We start from the raw sequence: 14577 nt of genomic DNA, 5'->3' as shown, positions 1-14577 counted from the left end.
GCAGCATTGCAGGCAGCGTTGGAGGCAGCGTTGGAGGCAGCGTTGCAGGCAGCAGCCACCCTGCCCTGGCTGCCAGGTGCACGGGAGCTCCCCGGGGGGCCGTGGGGAGGGGAGCCGGTGGTCCCCGGGGCGCAGCGGTCCGACCAGCCATTTATCTGCTCCTCGCAATTTGTTTCCCACCGCAATAACAACTTCCCTTTCCCTTCCCTGCGGGAGAGACCCCCAGCCCTTTCCAGCTCCGCTCTTATCAACAATTAATTAACGGCAAATCGTTTGGCCGGCCCGGCCGGGGACCGCTGTTCCAAGAAGGCCGCGATGTTCTTGGGGACGGGAAATCCTTGAGGAGGACGGCCGCGGTCCCGGCCGTTTGTCCTGCCCAACAAAGGGACATCAACAGGAAGCGACCTTGACTCGGGCCCCGGTCCATCGGCCCCGGGTGCGAGGCTGGGAGGCGGGGGGGTGACCTGGGGAGCGTCCCCGGAGGTCTCGGGGGATGACGGAGGTTGGCAAGTTTGCTTGTGAAATTAAAAAAACCCTGCTCAGAGACGGTGGTGTCCCCAGGGAGCGTCGGTCCCCCAGGCCCCAGTCTGTGCAAAGGGCCTCGTGCAAACGACCTCGTGCAAACGACCTCGTGCAAAGGGCCTGTGCAAACCACCCTGTGCGAAGTCCCCGTGCAAACCGCCCCGTGCAAACCGTCTTGTGCAAACGGCCTGTGCAAATGCCCCGTGCAAACCGCCCCGTGCAGACCACCCTGCACTAACCGCTGTGGCTTCAGCGCCCGGCTGCCCGCCGTGTGCCGGGCAGGGCGATGCCGTGCCAGCCGCCGCTCTCCGCCGGGCTCAACTGTGATTATATTGCAGCCTCATCAGCTGGGACTCGCTAATAGAGCAAGAGCACCTGAAATGACTTTTAAAGCGCTATTTAAGGAGAAGCAAACAGCTCACGCCGGTGCAAACAGCTCTGTGCCTGTCGGGTGGCGGCGAAGGCTGCGGTTCCGCGCCGCAAGCCCAAGCGAGGCCAGTGCATGGGTGAGGAGGAGGGGGTGGAGGAATGCGCTGAGCTCCGGGGTCGGTGCTGGGCTCAGCACAGCCCTTCCCATCCGGACCCAACCCCAGCGCCGAGCTGGTCCTGCACGGCCGTGACCCTGCATAGCCGGGGAAACTGAGGCAGGCGTGGGTATTGCAGGCATCCTAGCGTGCTTTTTTTCGGGTGGCTGATGCCAGAGGTTTGCATCCTCCGGCCCTGGGAAGCCTCAGCCCAGCATCGCTGGGTGCCGGAGCAGCTCCGTGCTGGGCTGCTGCCCGCGGGGGCCCAGCTCCTCATCTGTCTGCTGCAACAGGACCCCGAGCAAATGACCGTGGGGAGGCAAGAGATATCCCAGAAGTGTTTCCTTCCCGTTTACACTCATTATCCCCCTATAAAAGATGAGGTAATTAAGGAGCTACCTCGGGTTACAGGTTGTTGCTGCCTGATTAGATTAAAGCAATGTAATTTGGGACTGAAAGCAGGGCTCTAATCCGGGATGGGCAGGCTCGGAAGGGATGGATGTCTTCCCGGCCGGGGTCGGGCAGAGCTGCTGGCTCTCTTCTCCGTCCCTCTGTCCGTCCATCGCTCCATCCTCTGCCGCCCTGGACCTTGCCCGGCGCTTGTCCCAGGGGTGCTGCCTCCATACCCCCGGCCCGATGGAGAGGATTCCCCAGGGAATGGTGGCTCTGGGGGCTGGGGGAAGGCTTTTGGAGCAGTGCGGGGCCAGGGACAGAGTGACAGGGACCTCAGCAGCGTCACTCAGCCCACAGCAGAGCTGGTTGGAGGTGACAGCAAAGCTCCTGCCTGCGGTGGGACCCGCTGCCTTCAGGAGTCGCTTCCCTGCTCCGTGCCTCAGTTTCCCCGCTTGCACCGCGGGGTTTTAGCCCGGCGATGCTCTCTGCCTGCACAGGGCTCCTGCCTGGCCCTGCCTGCTTGTTGTCAGCTCCGCGTTGCTAACACACAGCCGGAGCTTGGCTATATTTAACCGCCGTGGCCGGAGCACGGGGCCGTGCAGCTGGGGGGGGGGAGCAGGGAGCAGCCCCCCGGGGAGGGGAGCGGGGCTGGGGGGCTCGGCATTGCCGGAGGTGAGGGGGAGGCAGGAGAGGAGGATGAATCACGGCTCAGGGATATTTTTAACACCACCAGATTGCTCAGCAAATGCTTAGGCAGGGCGGTGCGGGCGCTGGGGTTGGGTGTTTGCTTGCAGCCGCCGGCTGCTGGTGCTCAACTTGGGGGTCCTGGGGGGGGCCGGGATGGGCTCGGCTGCTCCCCCGGGAGCCCAGGGTGCGAGCGCGGTGTTGTCACCCTGCTGCCACGCGTTGGAGAGGTGGCGAAGGCAGGGACGTCTGTCCCCGTGCCCTGGGAGACAACCCTGGGTGCGATCGGTGGGGGCAGAAGGGGGTCCTGGACCAGCATCTTCCTCTGCAAAGAGGAGGGGGGAGGGGAGAAAGTGCCCTGGAGAGGGGAAAGTGATGGGGAAAGCCAGAGCTGTGGCATGGGAGAGGATCTGGGTGTCCCTGCCTGCGGGCACCGACCCGCTGCCTGCGGGTTTGGGGACAGGCAGGGAGCCCCTGGGGCTGCCCCGGCCAGGGAAGGTGACCCAAGCACCCGGTGTCCCCAGGCTGGGGACACGGGGACCGGTGAAGGGCTGTGCTGGCGGAGGCAGGCTGCCTCCCAGATGGCAGCGAGCGGCGGCAGGAATACAAATGTGATTTGCTTTTTGCCTGTCAGACGGGAGAGCGTAACAAGATCCAGAGGCTGGCGGCTGCGGCTGAGCCAGCACGGGCTAAAAATGCATCCGACGGGATGAATCCAAGGCGGGAGGGAGGCAAACCCCCAGCCCCTGGCTCTGCGGGACCCCGGTGGGGCGACCACCCTCACCGGGCTCCCGGTGCCTGCCCGGTGTGCGGCTCTGCCAGCGGGCAAGAACCGGCTGTGCCCTGCCCAACGCGGGCAAGCGGACGGGGTCGTCCTCCTCGCCGAGGGCTCTGCTCTGCAGGGGATGCCCCGACGAGCGGCCGGTTCTGGGAGATGCTCCTCGGTCCTTGACGCCTGCAAACACCCTGCAAGAGGCAACAGGGGCTGGTGTGAGAGGGGCTGGGGGCTGGCAGGGGGGTCCCGGCTACACCCGGGCTCTGCCGGCTGCAGGGCTGCCAGCTCGCACCCCGTCTGCTGCCGGGGAGGGCTTAGGGCAAGGCAATAAAGGGGGTGATGGGGGGGCTTTCCCCTGCCCCAGCCCCCTCCTCGCTGTACGCCGCGCTCTCAAGCGTCCCTGTCCCTTTGCATCCCGAGCCGGCAGCTTGGCAAACGCATCGGGCAGCGTCTGCCCTTGGGTGGGGGTGATGCCCGCAGGACGTGGGTACCGGGGCGTGGGGGGGATGCGATGCCCGTGGGCACGGAGATCTGCGTACTCAGCATCTCGGATGCTCTAATTTGATTTGGGTGCCCCAGGTCGGGGAGTGAAGTCGTCCAGACGGAGCGATGTCCGGCCTCATCCCGAAGGCGATCGCTCACGCGGGGGCTAAGGCACTAATCCACTTACAGAATTAATTGGGATCATTTCCCTCGCGTTCCCAGGTGGATAAAGTCTCGCGGGAGGGGCAGGAGCCGGACTCCGAAGGCTCGCAGGGAGACGGACGCCTCCGAGCTCGAAGGGTCGTGTCAGTCGAATAATTGACTTGCAGCTTTCACGGCACAGCCGGGCTGGAAGCTCAGCTGGGAGATGATTCATTTCCTTGAGGTTCCTCGGCCCTGCAGCAAGCAGGGGCTGCTGTCCCCGCGGGGACGGCACGGGGAAGGACGCGGCAAGGGTGCCGCCGCTTCCCTTTCCCTGCCTCAGTTTCCCCTTGGTACCCCCGAGGGGGCTGAGCATCCCAGCAGGTGCCTCGCTGGACTTGATCCGGCCTCTGCCCACTCTGGGGGGGCTCCTCCTCGCCCTGGGGGGAGTCTGGGCAGGGGAGCATCACCCTGAGCTCCCCCATGGGGGGAAAACCCCCTCCGTCCGTCGCCCAGGAGCGAGGCCAGGGGAATGGGCGCAAGCCCCGAGGCGTGAGAGCCAGCGTGGGTGCTGGGGGGGGGATGCGGGACCCCCCCCAGTCTCCCTCCCTCCCCGTGGCAGGCGTGAGAGGAGCCTTTCCGGAGAGGAAGCCGGCCAGGATGGGATTTCTCTATTCCATAAACATCCAGAGAGGCCGGGGAAGGGCCGGGGGAGCCAAATCCAGCTGCCGCGGCCGGCGGGGCTGAGCAGGGGGACGGATCCGTCCCAGAAATCCCCACCCAGCGCCTGGCCATCCCTCCCCCCAAAAAAGCCATGTTTTTGATGCCGGTGAATTCCCTCCGCTGGAAAAGATGCTTTTCCATCCTGGCAGGGTCCGTCGGAGCCTGGGGGGGACTGGGACGAGTCGGGGGGCCGTGCTGGGGGTCCCCACCCTTGCATGGCTGGGTACGGGATGCCGCCACCGCTCTCCGAAAGGAAAAAGGCGGGGGGGGGAAATAGGGGGAAAGTAGGGTGCTGTTTTCCACGGGGAGGAGAGCAGCCCGGGGTCCGGCCGGCTGGGCTGCGGTGAGTTTTGGCTTTGCCGAAGCCGCGGGGGTTTGTGCCACGCGGGGCCGCGCTGTGCCCTGGTGTCGGAGCAAAGACAAATTGCTTACTCTAATGAGATGAATGGCTTCATTAATCACCCGGCGGCTCCGCTGGGAAATATTGAGGCAGATACGGCTTTGGCGTTGCGCCGCGCCGGGGGATGCTGGCGTGCCAGCCGAGCGGGAGCCGGCAAAAATCCCTGCCGGCACCGCGGTCCCATGGGGTACCCGGGGGGATCGGCAATGGCATGTGGCAACCAGTCGGTTCGGGGGTCTGGCAGAGCAAGACCAGCGTCCCCAGCCTTCCAGGCCAGAGCAAAGGTGACGCTGGTCCCAGTTTGATGGTCCCACGGGGCCACGGCTGCCGTCTGCACCGCAGGGACCACGGCGGGGACAGGGTGCTGCTCCCCTCCTCTACCCTGCTCCGCAGGAGCGGCACCCTCCGCTCCTGGGGGTGTCGGTGACGGCCAGCGCCGTGCCACGTCCCACGTCCCCAGCTCTGGATGGGTACCAGGAGCCGCTGCCTGCCCCCAAATCCCCCCCAGCGCCCGTCTCCAGGCATCCCGTGTCCATGCAGCGTTTTCCTACGGAGCCGCTCGGCACAAAGACCTCGGGACGAGGGAAATGCAATTGCTCCACGCTTCCCCCCGCTTTGTTGATGTTAATTAACCCTCCGTCCGTCCCCCCACCCCGGGAAGCGTTATTATTGCCTTGCCCTCCGGGGAAGCTGGGATGCGGAGCAGGCACTGGCAGCCGCGGACGGGGAAGCCTCTCCTGGGAAGAGTTTTGGTCCCCTGCCCCGGTGGGTGCAGGTCTGGGGCTGCGGTGAGCCCAGCTCGGCGGGTCCCGGTGACATCCCCCGTGACGGAGATGCGGTGGCCCATGGCTTCGTCTCCCCGCCGGGCGCTGGAGCATCCCACGGTGCCAGGGACGCGTGTGCCAGCACGGCCTCATCCAAACGCTCTGGCCCAGCCACGTGTCCGTGGGAGCCGGGGACGGGTCCGGAGAACCCCCCCCCAAACTGGGGTGGTGCCTGGATTGGGACCTGTGGTGCAGAGTGCCAGGAGCGAGACGGGGGGGGACACACGACACACCCCGTCCCCTCGCTGCCAACCGCAGCGTCCCAAGGGCTGGTGAAGCAAGCTGGGCTCACCGTGCCAGTGCCCAGCTTCGGGAGGCTAATTAGCCCCTTAATTAGCTCCCTGGCAGGGGTGCAGCCCGGATCCCAGGCTGCGGAGAGCGTCCCAGTGCCGCTGGCATGCAGGGGTGCTCCCTGCCCGGTTTGGGGGTGCGGGGGGATGGCTCCTGCCCCCCCCCCCGCATCCCGCTGGAGAAGGGACCCTCTTCCCCATCAGGAGGAGGAATTGGGGGGGGGGGGTGCGGGGAAAGCTGTGCCCCCCGCCCCGTGCCTCGCGTGGCACCGAGCTCTCCCAGCGCCCTGGGCGCCCGCAGGGACTCGCTGCTTCAGCTCCCGAGTGGGGTCATTAAATAAAAGCAGCAAACAGAGCTGACAGCGGGGCCCCAGCCGGGCCGAGCCTGCGGCGGGATCGGCCCGAGGCCACCGGGGAATACTATTTATGGCAATAAAGGAGACGTGGCCGGGGTGGTGGCCCCGGCCGCGCGCTGGCTGCTTGCCCGGGAGCAGGGCTGCGTCCTGGCAGCAAAAGGGTGCGGAGCCCCGGCCATGGCACCGCAGCGTCCCCAGGGCCGAGCGACGCGGGGCGAGGGGCAGCGGGCAAAACGCAGCGGGGGCGAGGGGCTGCGGGCAGCGAGCGGGATGGGTGGGATGAGCGGGATGGGTGGGATGGGTGGGATGAGCGGGATGAGCGGGATGGGTGGAACGAGTGGGAAGAGTGGGATGAATGGGATGAGCGGGATGAGTGGGACGAGCGGGATGAATGGGTGAATGGGATGAGCGGGACAAGCGGGATGAGCAGGATGGGTGGGAAGAGCAGGATGGGTGGGATGGGTGGGATGAGCGGGACGAGCAGGATGAGTGGGATGACCAGGATGAGCGGGACAACTGGGACAAGCGGGATGGCTGGGACGACTGGGATGAGCGGGATGACCAGGATGCCCTTCCTGGGCCAGCCTCACTCCCCCCACCGCCTCCCCATGCAGCAAACACTCCCGCCTGCCTCCGCCGCTCTCCTCTCATCTTGGGATGGTTTTTTTTAGCTCCTGCAGCTTTTTCCACCCTCCCCGGGGACAGACCCGGATTCCCGGCCCTATTAAAGCCATCACCCGCGTCCAGCTGCCACCCGTCCGTCCCCGTGCCGAGCGTGCCACCGGCATTTGATGCTCCGAGCAGCCCCGGGGGTCCCACTTTGGGCTCTGCCCCGTCTCCCCCTGCGCACAGCAGGGATGCTGAGCCGCCACGGAGGGACCGGAGGGACAGAGGGACGGCAGGACGGACACCCGGCCGAGGCCTGGCTGTATTCTACAGTGCATGTGTCTCCAGTGTGAGTAAGCGACTGGAGATGCAGCCCTGTTGGAATAACAGCCAGCGCCGATGTCTTCAGCTGGAAGCGCCCTCGCTGCCGCTGGCCACGCTCCCGCCCGCCGCCCGCATCCGGCCCCGCGGCCGAGGATGCTCCGGGGCAGGCGGGTGGCACGGCCCCGGCGAGGGGCTGCTGGCCCGGCTGGGGTCCCCCGGGGCGCGGGGTTGGGGACGGTCCCCGGAGGGACCTCGTGGTGGCACCGGGGCCGGTTGTTGGTGCAACCGGGGATGGAGCCCGGAGCCACCCAGCAAAAGCCGGACCGAAGGAAGAGCAAATCCCGGCGGCATCAGCTGGTGCCCGACCGCGAGCCTCCACCTATTCCCGCAATAACATCATCCTCATCCCCGTCTCCCAGACGAGCGCTGGAGGCAGGAACGGAGCCGGGGAGGGGGCGCGTGTGTCACACCGCGCAGCCCCCTCTTCCCCCCGGCTTTTCCGTGCGTCCATCCCGACGCCCTCCGTCCCTCCGCGGGGTCGTTAATCCTCAGATGAGCTTTCAGCGCCGACGAGCTTTATCCAACTCCTCGCCCCATTCGTCTTCCCCGCCGGTGATTTATGGCGGCGCTGGCAGGGGAACGGCAGGAATTTTCCTGCTGGCGGGGCTCCCTTTGGGTGGCTGGCAGGAGCCACGGTGGCGGCCACGGCTGCGGCCCGGCAAACCCAAGGGAGGTGGGGGGCAGCGGGGGGGAGCGTGGTCCCTCCATCCCCTGCACCCATGGGTGCCGCAGGGCGCCGTGGGATGGGGAGCGGGGACGGGTCCCGGCTGCCCCCCGTTCATTAATGCAAAGGAACCGGCACTGACTCAAATATTTAAGGGCAGGCAGCCAGGTTTGCTGCCCTGCCTGCTCTGCCTGTGCTGCCTGCTCTGCCTGTGCTGCCTGCCCTGCCTGCTCTGCCTGTGCTGCCTGCTCTGCCTGTGCTGCCTGCCCTGCCTGCTCTGCCTGTGCTGCCTGCTCTGCCTGTGCTGCCTGCTCTGCCTGTGCTGCCTGCCCTGCCTGCTCTGCCTGTGCTGCCTGCTCTGCCTGCCCTGCCTGCCTGCCTGCTCTGCCTGCTTCTGCCTTCCCTGCCTGCCCTGCCTGCTCTGCCGCAGCAGCGCTTGGAGGGAGATGAGGGGTTGACGTGGCTAGTGCAGGCATTGGCGTGGCTAGCACAGGCATTGGCGTGGCTAGCACTGAGGGTGGCATGGCTAGTGCAGGTGTTGGCATGGCTGGCACTGGGGGTGGCGTGGCTAGTGCAGGCATTGACATGGCTAGTGCAGGCATTGGTGTAGCTAGTGCAGGTGTTGGCATGGCTAGTGCAGGCATTGGTGTGGCTAGTGCTGGGGGTGGTGTGGCTAGTGCAGGCATTGACATAGCTACTGCAGGCATCAGTGTGGCTAGCACTGGAGGCGGTGTGGCTAGTGCAGGCATTGACATAGCTACTGCAGGCATCAGTGTGGCTAGCACTGGAGGCGGTGTGGCTAGTGCAGGCATTGACATAGCTACTGCAGGCATCAGTGTGGCTAGCACTGGAGGCGGCATGGCTAGTGCAGGCATTGGCATGGCTACTGCAGGCATTGACATGGCTAGTACAGGTGTTGGCATGGCTTGTGCAGGCAATGGTGTGGCTAGCACTGGAAGTGGCATGGCTAGTGCTGGTATTGGTGTGGCAAGCACTGAGGGTGGTGTGGCTAGTGCTGGCATTGACATGGCTACTGCAGGCGTTGGCGTGGCTAGTGCTGGGGGTGGCTTGGTTAGTACAGGCATTGATGTGGCTAGTTGCAGGTATTGGTGTGGCTAGCGCAGGCATTGGCATGGTTAGCATGGGGATGGCATGGCTAGTGCAGGCACTGACATGGCTAGCGCCGGCATTGGCGTGGCTAGTGCAGGCACTGGCGTGGCTAGCACTGGCGGTGGCACGCCTGGCACAGGCGCTGACATGGCATTGGCCTGGCTGGTGCAGGAACTGGCGTGGCTAATGCAGGCACCGGCGTGGCTCACGCTGGTGTCGGCGTGGCTCATGCAGACCTCGGCGTGGCTAGCGCAGGCCCGCGTGGACCCAAGCGTGGCTTCAGGGCCACCTCCCTGCAAACTCGGCTCCCTGGGGACACCCTCCCCGTGCCGCCCCCGCGGGGCCGGGTCTCCAGCCCAGTGCTCCCAGTTTAGCGGCACGCCCAGCCCAGTGCACCCCCGCCCTCCGCCGCCGAAGCCTTTCGGGGAGCCCCCGCTCCCGCCCAGCGTTCCCCCAGCTCCCCGTGGTGGCCGGTGACCAAAAAGCGCCGTTCTGACCCCAAAAAGAGTTGGGTGGGCCGCTCCCCGAGCTTGGGGTGGCCGGGCGGGGGTCTGGGGGAAGGAGGACCCGTGCCATGGGGACGCTGGGGACGTGACGGAGGGGGACCGGTTCCGCGGTGCCCCTCACCGTGGCTTCAGGCCACCTTAACCCCCCCCCCCGCCGCTCTGCTCTCTCCCCAGGACGCCCTGCTGAGCCTGGGGGCCGTGATCGACGTCTCCTGCCTGCGGGACGCCCTCCGCCATGCCCTCGTCACCCTCCTGCCCAGAGTGGTAGGTGGCGGGGGGACGGGGGGACGGGGCCCGATCCGGAGCCGGGGCTGGCGGGAGGGTGCTGTGGCGTGGGGAGCTGGGGGGTGGGGGGCAGAGCAGCCCCCTGGGCGGTCGGGGGTTTGTTGGGGCTCTGAGAACACCCCCCCCGCCCCCCGCCCAGGAGCTGCAGGGCTCCTAATGCTGGTGTGCTGGTGGCCCTGGTGCTCGTGGTGGCCCTGGGGTGCTGGTGGCCCTGGGGTGCTGGTGACCTCGGTGCTGCGGGTGGCCTTGGGGTGCTGGTGGCCCTGGGGTGCTGGTGGTGGCCCCAAGGTGCTGGTGATCCTGGTACGGGCAGTGGTCCAAGGTGATGGTGACCCTGGTGCTGCTGATAGCCCAGAGGTGCTGGTGGCCCTGGTGCTGGCGGTGCCCCCAAGGTCCTGGTGACCCTGGTGGTGGCCCCAAGGTGCTGGTGGCCCTGGTGCTGGTGGTGGCCCAAGGTGATGGTGGCCCTGGTGCTGCTGATAGCCCAGAGGTGCTGGTGGCCCTGGCGGTGCCCCCAAGGTGCTGGTGACCCTGGTGGTGGCCCCAAGGTGCTGGTGGCCCTGGTGCTGGTGGTGGCCCAAGGTGATGGTGGCCCTGGTGCTGCTGATAGCCCAGAGGTGCTGGTGGCCCTGGTGGTGGCCCCAAGGTGCTGGTGGCCCTGGTGCTGCTGATAGCCCAGAGGTGCTGGTGGCCCTGGTGGTGGCCCCAAGGTGCTGGTGGCGGCCCCAAGGTGCTGGTGGCCCTGGTATGGACAGTGGTCCCAAGGTGATGGTGACCCTGGTGCTGCTGATAGGCCAGAGGTGCTGGTGGCCCTGATGCTGGTGGCCCTGGTGCTGCTGATAGCCCAGAGGTGCTGGTGGCCCTGGTGCTGGCGGTGCCCCCAAGGTGCTGGTGACCCTGGTGGTGGTCCCAAGGTGCTGGTGGCCCTGGTGCTGGTGGTGACCCAAGGTGCTGGTGGCCCTGGTGCTGCCGATAGCCCAGAGGTGCTGGTGGCCCTGGTGGTGGCCCCAAGGTGCTGGTGGCCCTGGTGCTGGTGGTGACCCAAGGTGCTGGTGGCCCTGGTGCTGCTGATAGCCCAGAGGTGCTGGTGGCCCTGGTGGTGGCCCCAAGGTGCTGGTGGCAGCCCCAAGGTGCTGGTGGCCCTGGTATGGACAGTGGTCCCAAGGTGATGGTGACCCTGGTGCTGCTGATAGCTCAGAGGTGCTGGTGGCCCTGGTGCTGGTGGCCCTGGTGCTGCTGATAGCCCAGAGGTGCTGGTGGCCCTGGTGCTGCTGATAGCCCAGAGGTGCTGGTGGCCCTGGTGCTGGCGGTGCCCCCAAGGTGCTGGTGACCCTGGTGGTGGTCCCAAGGTGCTGGTGGCCCTGGTGCTGGTGGTGACCCAAGGTGCTGGTGGCCCTGGTGCTGCCGATAGCCCAGAGGTGCTGGTGGCCCTGGTGGTGGCCCCAAGGTGCTGGTGGCCATGGTGCTGGTGTTGGCCCCAAGGTGCTGGTGGCCCTGGTGCTCGTGGTGGCCCTGGGGTGCTGGTGGCCCTGGGGTGCTGGTGACCTCAGTGCTGCGGGTGGCCTTGGGGTGCTGGTGGCCCTGGGGTGCTGGTGGTGGCCCCAAGGTGCTGGTGATCCTGGTACGGGCAGTGGTCCAAGGTGATGGTGACCCTGGTGCTGCTGATAGCCCAGAGGTGCTGGTGGCCCTGGTGCTGGCGGTGCCCCCAAGGTGCTGGTGACCCTGGTGGTGGCCCCAAGGTGCTGGTGGCCCTGGTGCTGGTGGTGGCCCAGAGGTGCTGGTGGCCCTGGTGGTGGCCCCAAGGTGCTGGTGGCCCTGGTGCTGCTGATAGCCCAGAGGTGCTGGTGGCCCTGGTGGTGGCCCCAAGGTGCTGGTGGCGGCCCCAAGGTGCTGGTGGCCCTGGTATGGACAGTGGTCCCAAGGTGATGGTGACCCTGGTGCTGCTGATAGGCCAGAGGTGCTGGTGGCCCTGATGCTGGTGGCCCTGGTGCTGCTGATAGCCCAGAGGTGCTGGTGGCCCTGGTGCTGGCGGTGCCCCCAAGGTGCTGGTGACCCTGGTGGTGGTCCCAAGGTGCTGGTGGCCCTGGTGCTGGTGGTGACCCAAGGTGCTGGTGGCCCTGGTGCTGCCGATAGCCCAGAGGTGCTGGTGGCCCTGGTGGTGGCCCCAAGGTGCTGGTGGCCATGGTGCTGGTGTTGGCCCCAAGGTGCTGGTGGCCCTGGTGCTCGTGGTGGCCCTGGGGTGCTGGTGGCCCTGGGGTGCTGGTGACCTCGGTGCTGCGGGTGGCCTTGGGGTGCTGGTGGCCCTGGGGTGCTGATAGCCCAGAGGTGCTGGTGGCCCTGGTGCTGGCGGTGCCCCCAAGGTGCTGGTGACCCTGGTGGTGGCCCCAAGGTGCTGGGGGCCCTGGTGCTGATGGTGGCCCCAAGGTGCTGGTGGCCCTGGTGCTGGTGGTGGCCCAAGGTGATGGTGGCCCTGGTGCTGCCGATAGCCCAGAGGTGCTGGTGGCCCTGGCGGTGCCCCCAAGGTGCTGGTGACCCTGGTGGTGGTCCCAAGGTGCTGGTGGCCCTGGTGCTGGTGGTGACCCAAGGTGCTGGTGGCCCTGGTGCTGCCGATAGCCCAGAGGTGCTGGTGGCCCTGGTGCTGGCGGTGCCCCCAAGGTGCTGGTGACCCTGGTGGTGGTCCCAAGGTGCTGGTGGCCCTGGTGCTGGTGGTGACCCAAGGTGCTGGTGGCCCTGGTGCTGCCGATAGCCCAGAGGTGCTGGTGGCCCTGGTGGTGGCGGCGGCCAGGCATGGGGTGGGCATCACACCAGCGCCGTGCCCCGGGGAGCCACAGCCATGGCCACAAGGCCAAGGGCGGGGCCAGGGTGCCCTGGCCATGGGGCCAGCAAAGTGGGGGGGGAGTGAGTGTGCAAGTGTGGGTGTGCACGCACGTGTGGGTGTGCACAGGGGTGCACGTCCGTGTGTGAGCAGGTCTGTGTGCGTGAGTGTGCACGTGTGGGTGTGCACGCCTGTGTGAGTGTGCACCAATCTGTGTGAGCAGGTCTGTGGTGTGCAAGTGTGCACGTGCAAGTGTGCACGCATGTGTGAGTGAGCGCAGGGGTGCACGTCCGTGTGTGACCAGCTCTGTGTGTGCGAGTGCGGGTGTGCACGCACGTGTGAGTGTGCACAGGGGTGCACATCCACATGTGAGCAGGTCTGTGTGTGCGAGTGTGCACGTGCAGGTGTGCACGCATGTGTGAGTGTGCACAGGGGTGCATGTCCGTGTGTCTGCAAGCACGTGTGCAGGCCTATATGCACGCGTGTGCGAGCCTGCAGGTGTGTATATGCACGTGTGTGCGCAGGTGTGTATGGTGCATGTGTGTGCAGGCGGTGTGCATGCATGTGCACGCCTGTGTATGTGTATGCAGGCGTGTGTTCGTGTGTGTGTGTGCATGAGTGTGTGAGTGCATGCCTGCATGGGTGTGTACACGCGTGGGTATGCACGTGTGTTTATGTGCACACGTGGATGTGTCCGTGTGTTTATGCACATGTGTGGGTGTGCACATGTGTTTACATACATGTGTAGGTGTGTGTGTGTTTATGCACGTGTGCAGCTGTGCACACGTGTTCATGCACACGTGTGGCTTTGTACATGTGTTTGTGCACCTGTGTGTGCACACGTGTTCGTGTACATGTGTGGCTGTGTACATGTGTGCACGTGTGCGTGTGTGCACATGTGTTCGTGTACGTGTGGCTGTGTACATGTGTTTGTGCACGTGTGTGTGCACACGTGTTCGTGTACATGTGTGGCTGTGTACATGTGTGTGTGCACACGTGTTTGTGCACACGTGTGGCGGTGTACATGTGTTTGTGCACATGTGTGTGCACACGTGTTCGTGTATGTGTGGCTGTGTACATGTGTGCATGTGTGTGCACACGTGTTCGTGTACATGTGTGCATGTGTGTGCACACGTGTTCGTGTACATGTGTGGCTGCATACATGTGTGCACGTGTGTGTGAACACATGTTTGTGTACATGTGTGGCTGTGTACATGTGTGTGCACACGTTCGTGCACATGTGTGGCTGTGTACATATGTGTGTGCACGCGTGTGGCGGTGTACATGTGTTTGTGCACATGTGTGTGCACACGTGTTCGTGTACGTGTGGCTGTGTACATGTGTTTGTGCACGTGTGTGTGCACACATGTTCATGTACATGTGTGGCTGTGTACATGTGTTTGTGCACGTGTGTGCACACGTGTTCGTGTACATGTGTGGCTGTGTACATGTGTTTGTGCACGTGTGTGTGCACACGTTTGTGCACATGTGTGGCTGTGTACATGTGTGTGCACACGTGTGGCGGTGTACATGTGTTTGTGCACATGTGTGTGCACACGTGTTCGTGTATGTGTGGCTGTGTACATGTGTGCATGTGTGTGCACACGTGTTCGTGTACATGTGTGGCTGTGTACATGTGTGTGCACACGTTCGTCCACATGTGTGGCTGTGTACGTGTGTGCACACGTGTGGCGGTGTACATGTGTTTGTGCACAAGTGTGTGCACACGTGTTAGTGTACATGTGTGGCTGTGTACATGTGTGCACGTGTGCATGTGTGCACACGTGTTCATGTACGTGTGGCTGTGTACATGTGTTTGTGCACGTGTGTGTGCACACATGTTCATGTACATGTGTGGCTGTGTACATGTGTTTGTGCATGTGTGTGTGCACACGTGTTCGTGTACATGTGTGGCTGTGTACATGTGTTTGTGCACATGTACGTGTGTGCACACGTTCGTGCACATGTGTGGCTGTGTACATGTGTGTGTGCACACGTGTTTGTGCACATGTGTGGCGGTGTACATGTGTTTGTGCACATGTGTGCACACGTGTTCGTGTACATGTGTGGCTGTGTACATGTGTGCACGTGT

The 14577-nt window shown here is 65.1% G+C and overlaps 1 protein-coding gene across 1 annotated transcript in view; it reads left to right on the top strand.

The window, feature by feature from the left end:
• PDE2A (phosphodiesterase 2A) overlaps positions 1-14577 on the top strand; it is a 62960-nt gene that overhangs the window by 36538 nt on the left and 11845 nt on the right. Inside the window, exon 3 of the mRNA XM_072855553.1 lies at positions 9560-9649. Within this exon, the coding sequence (XP_072711654.1) occupies positions 9560-9649 (90 nt within the window). The remainder of the gene's footprint in view (positions 1-9559; positions 9650-14577) is intronic.

The sequence above is a fragment of the Ciconia boyciana genome, chromosome 1, assembly GCF_034638445.1.
Source record: "Ciconia boyciana chromosome 1, ASM3463844v1, whole genome shotgun sequence".
Classification (NCBI taxonomy): domain Eukaryota; kingdom Metazoa; phylum Chordata; class Aves; order Ciconiiformes; family Ciconiidae; genus Ciconia; species Ciconia boyciana.
Note: the sequence above shows the minus strand (reverse complement) of the source record. Positions and strands in the feature narration are given on the sequence as shown.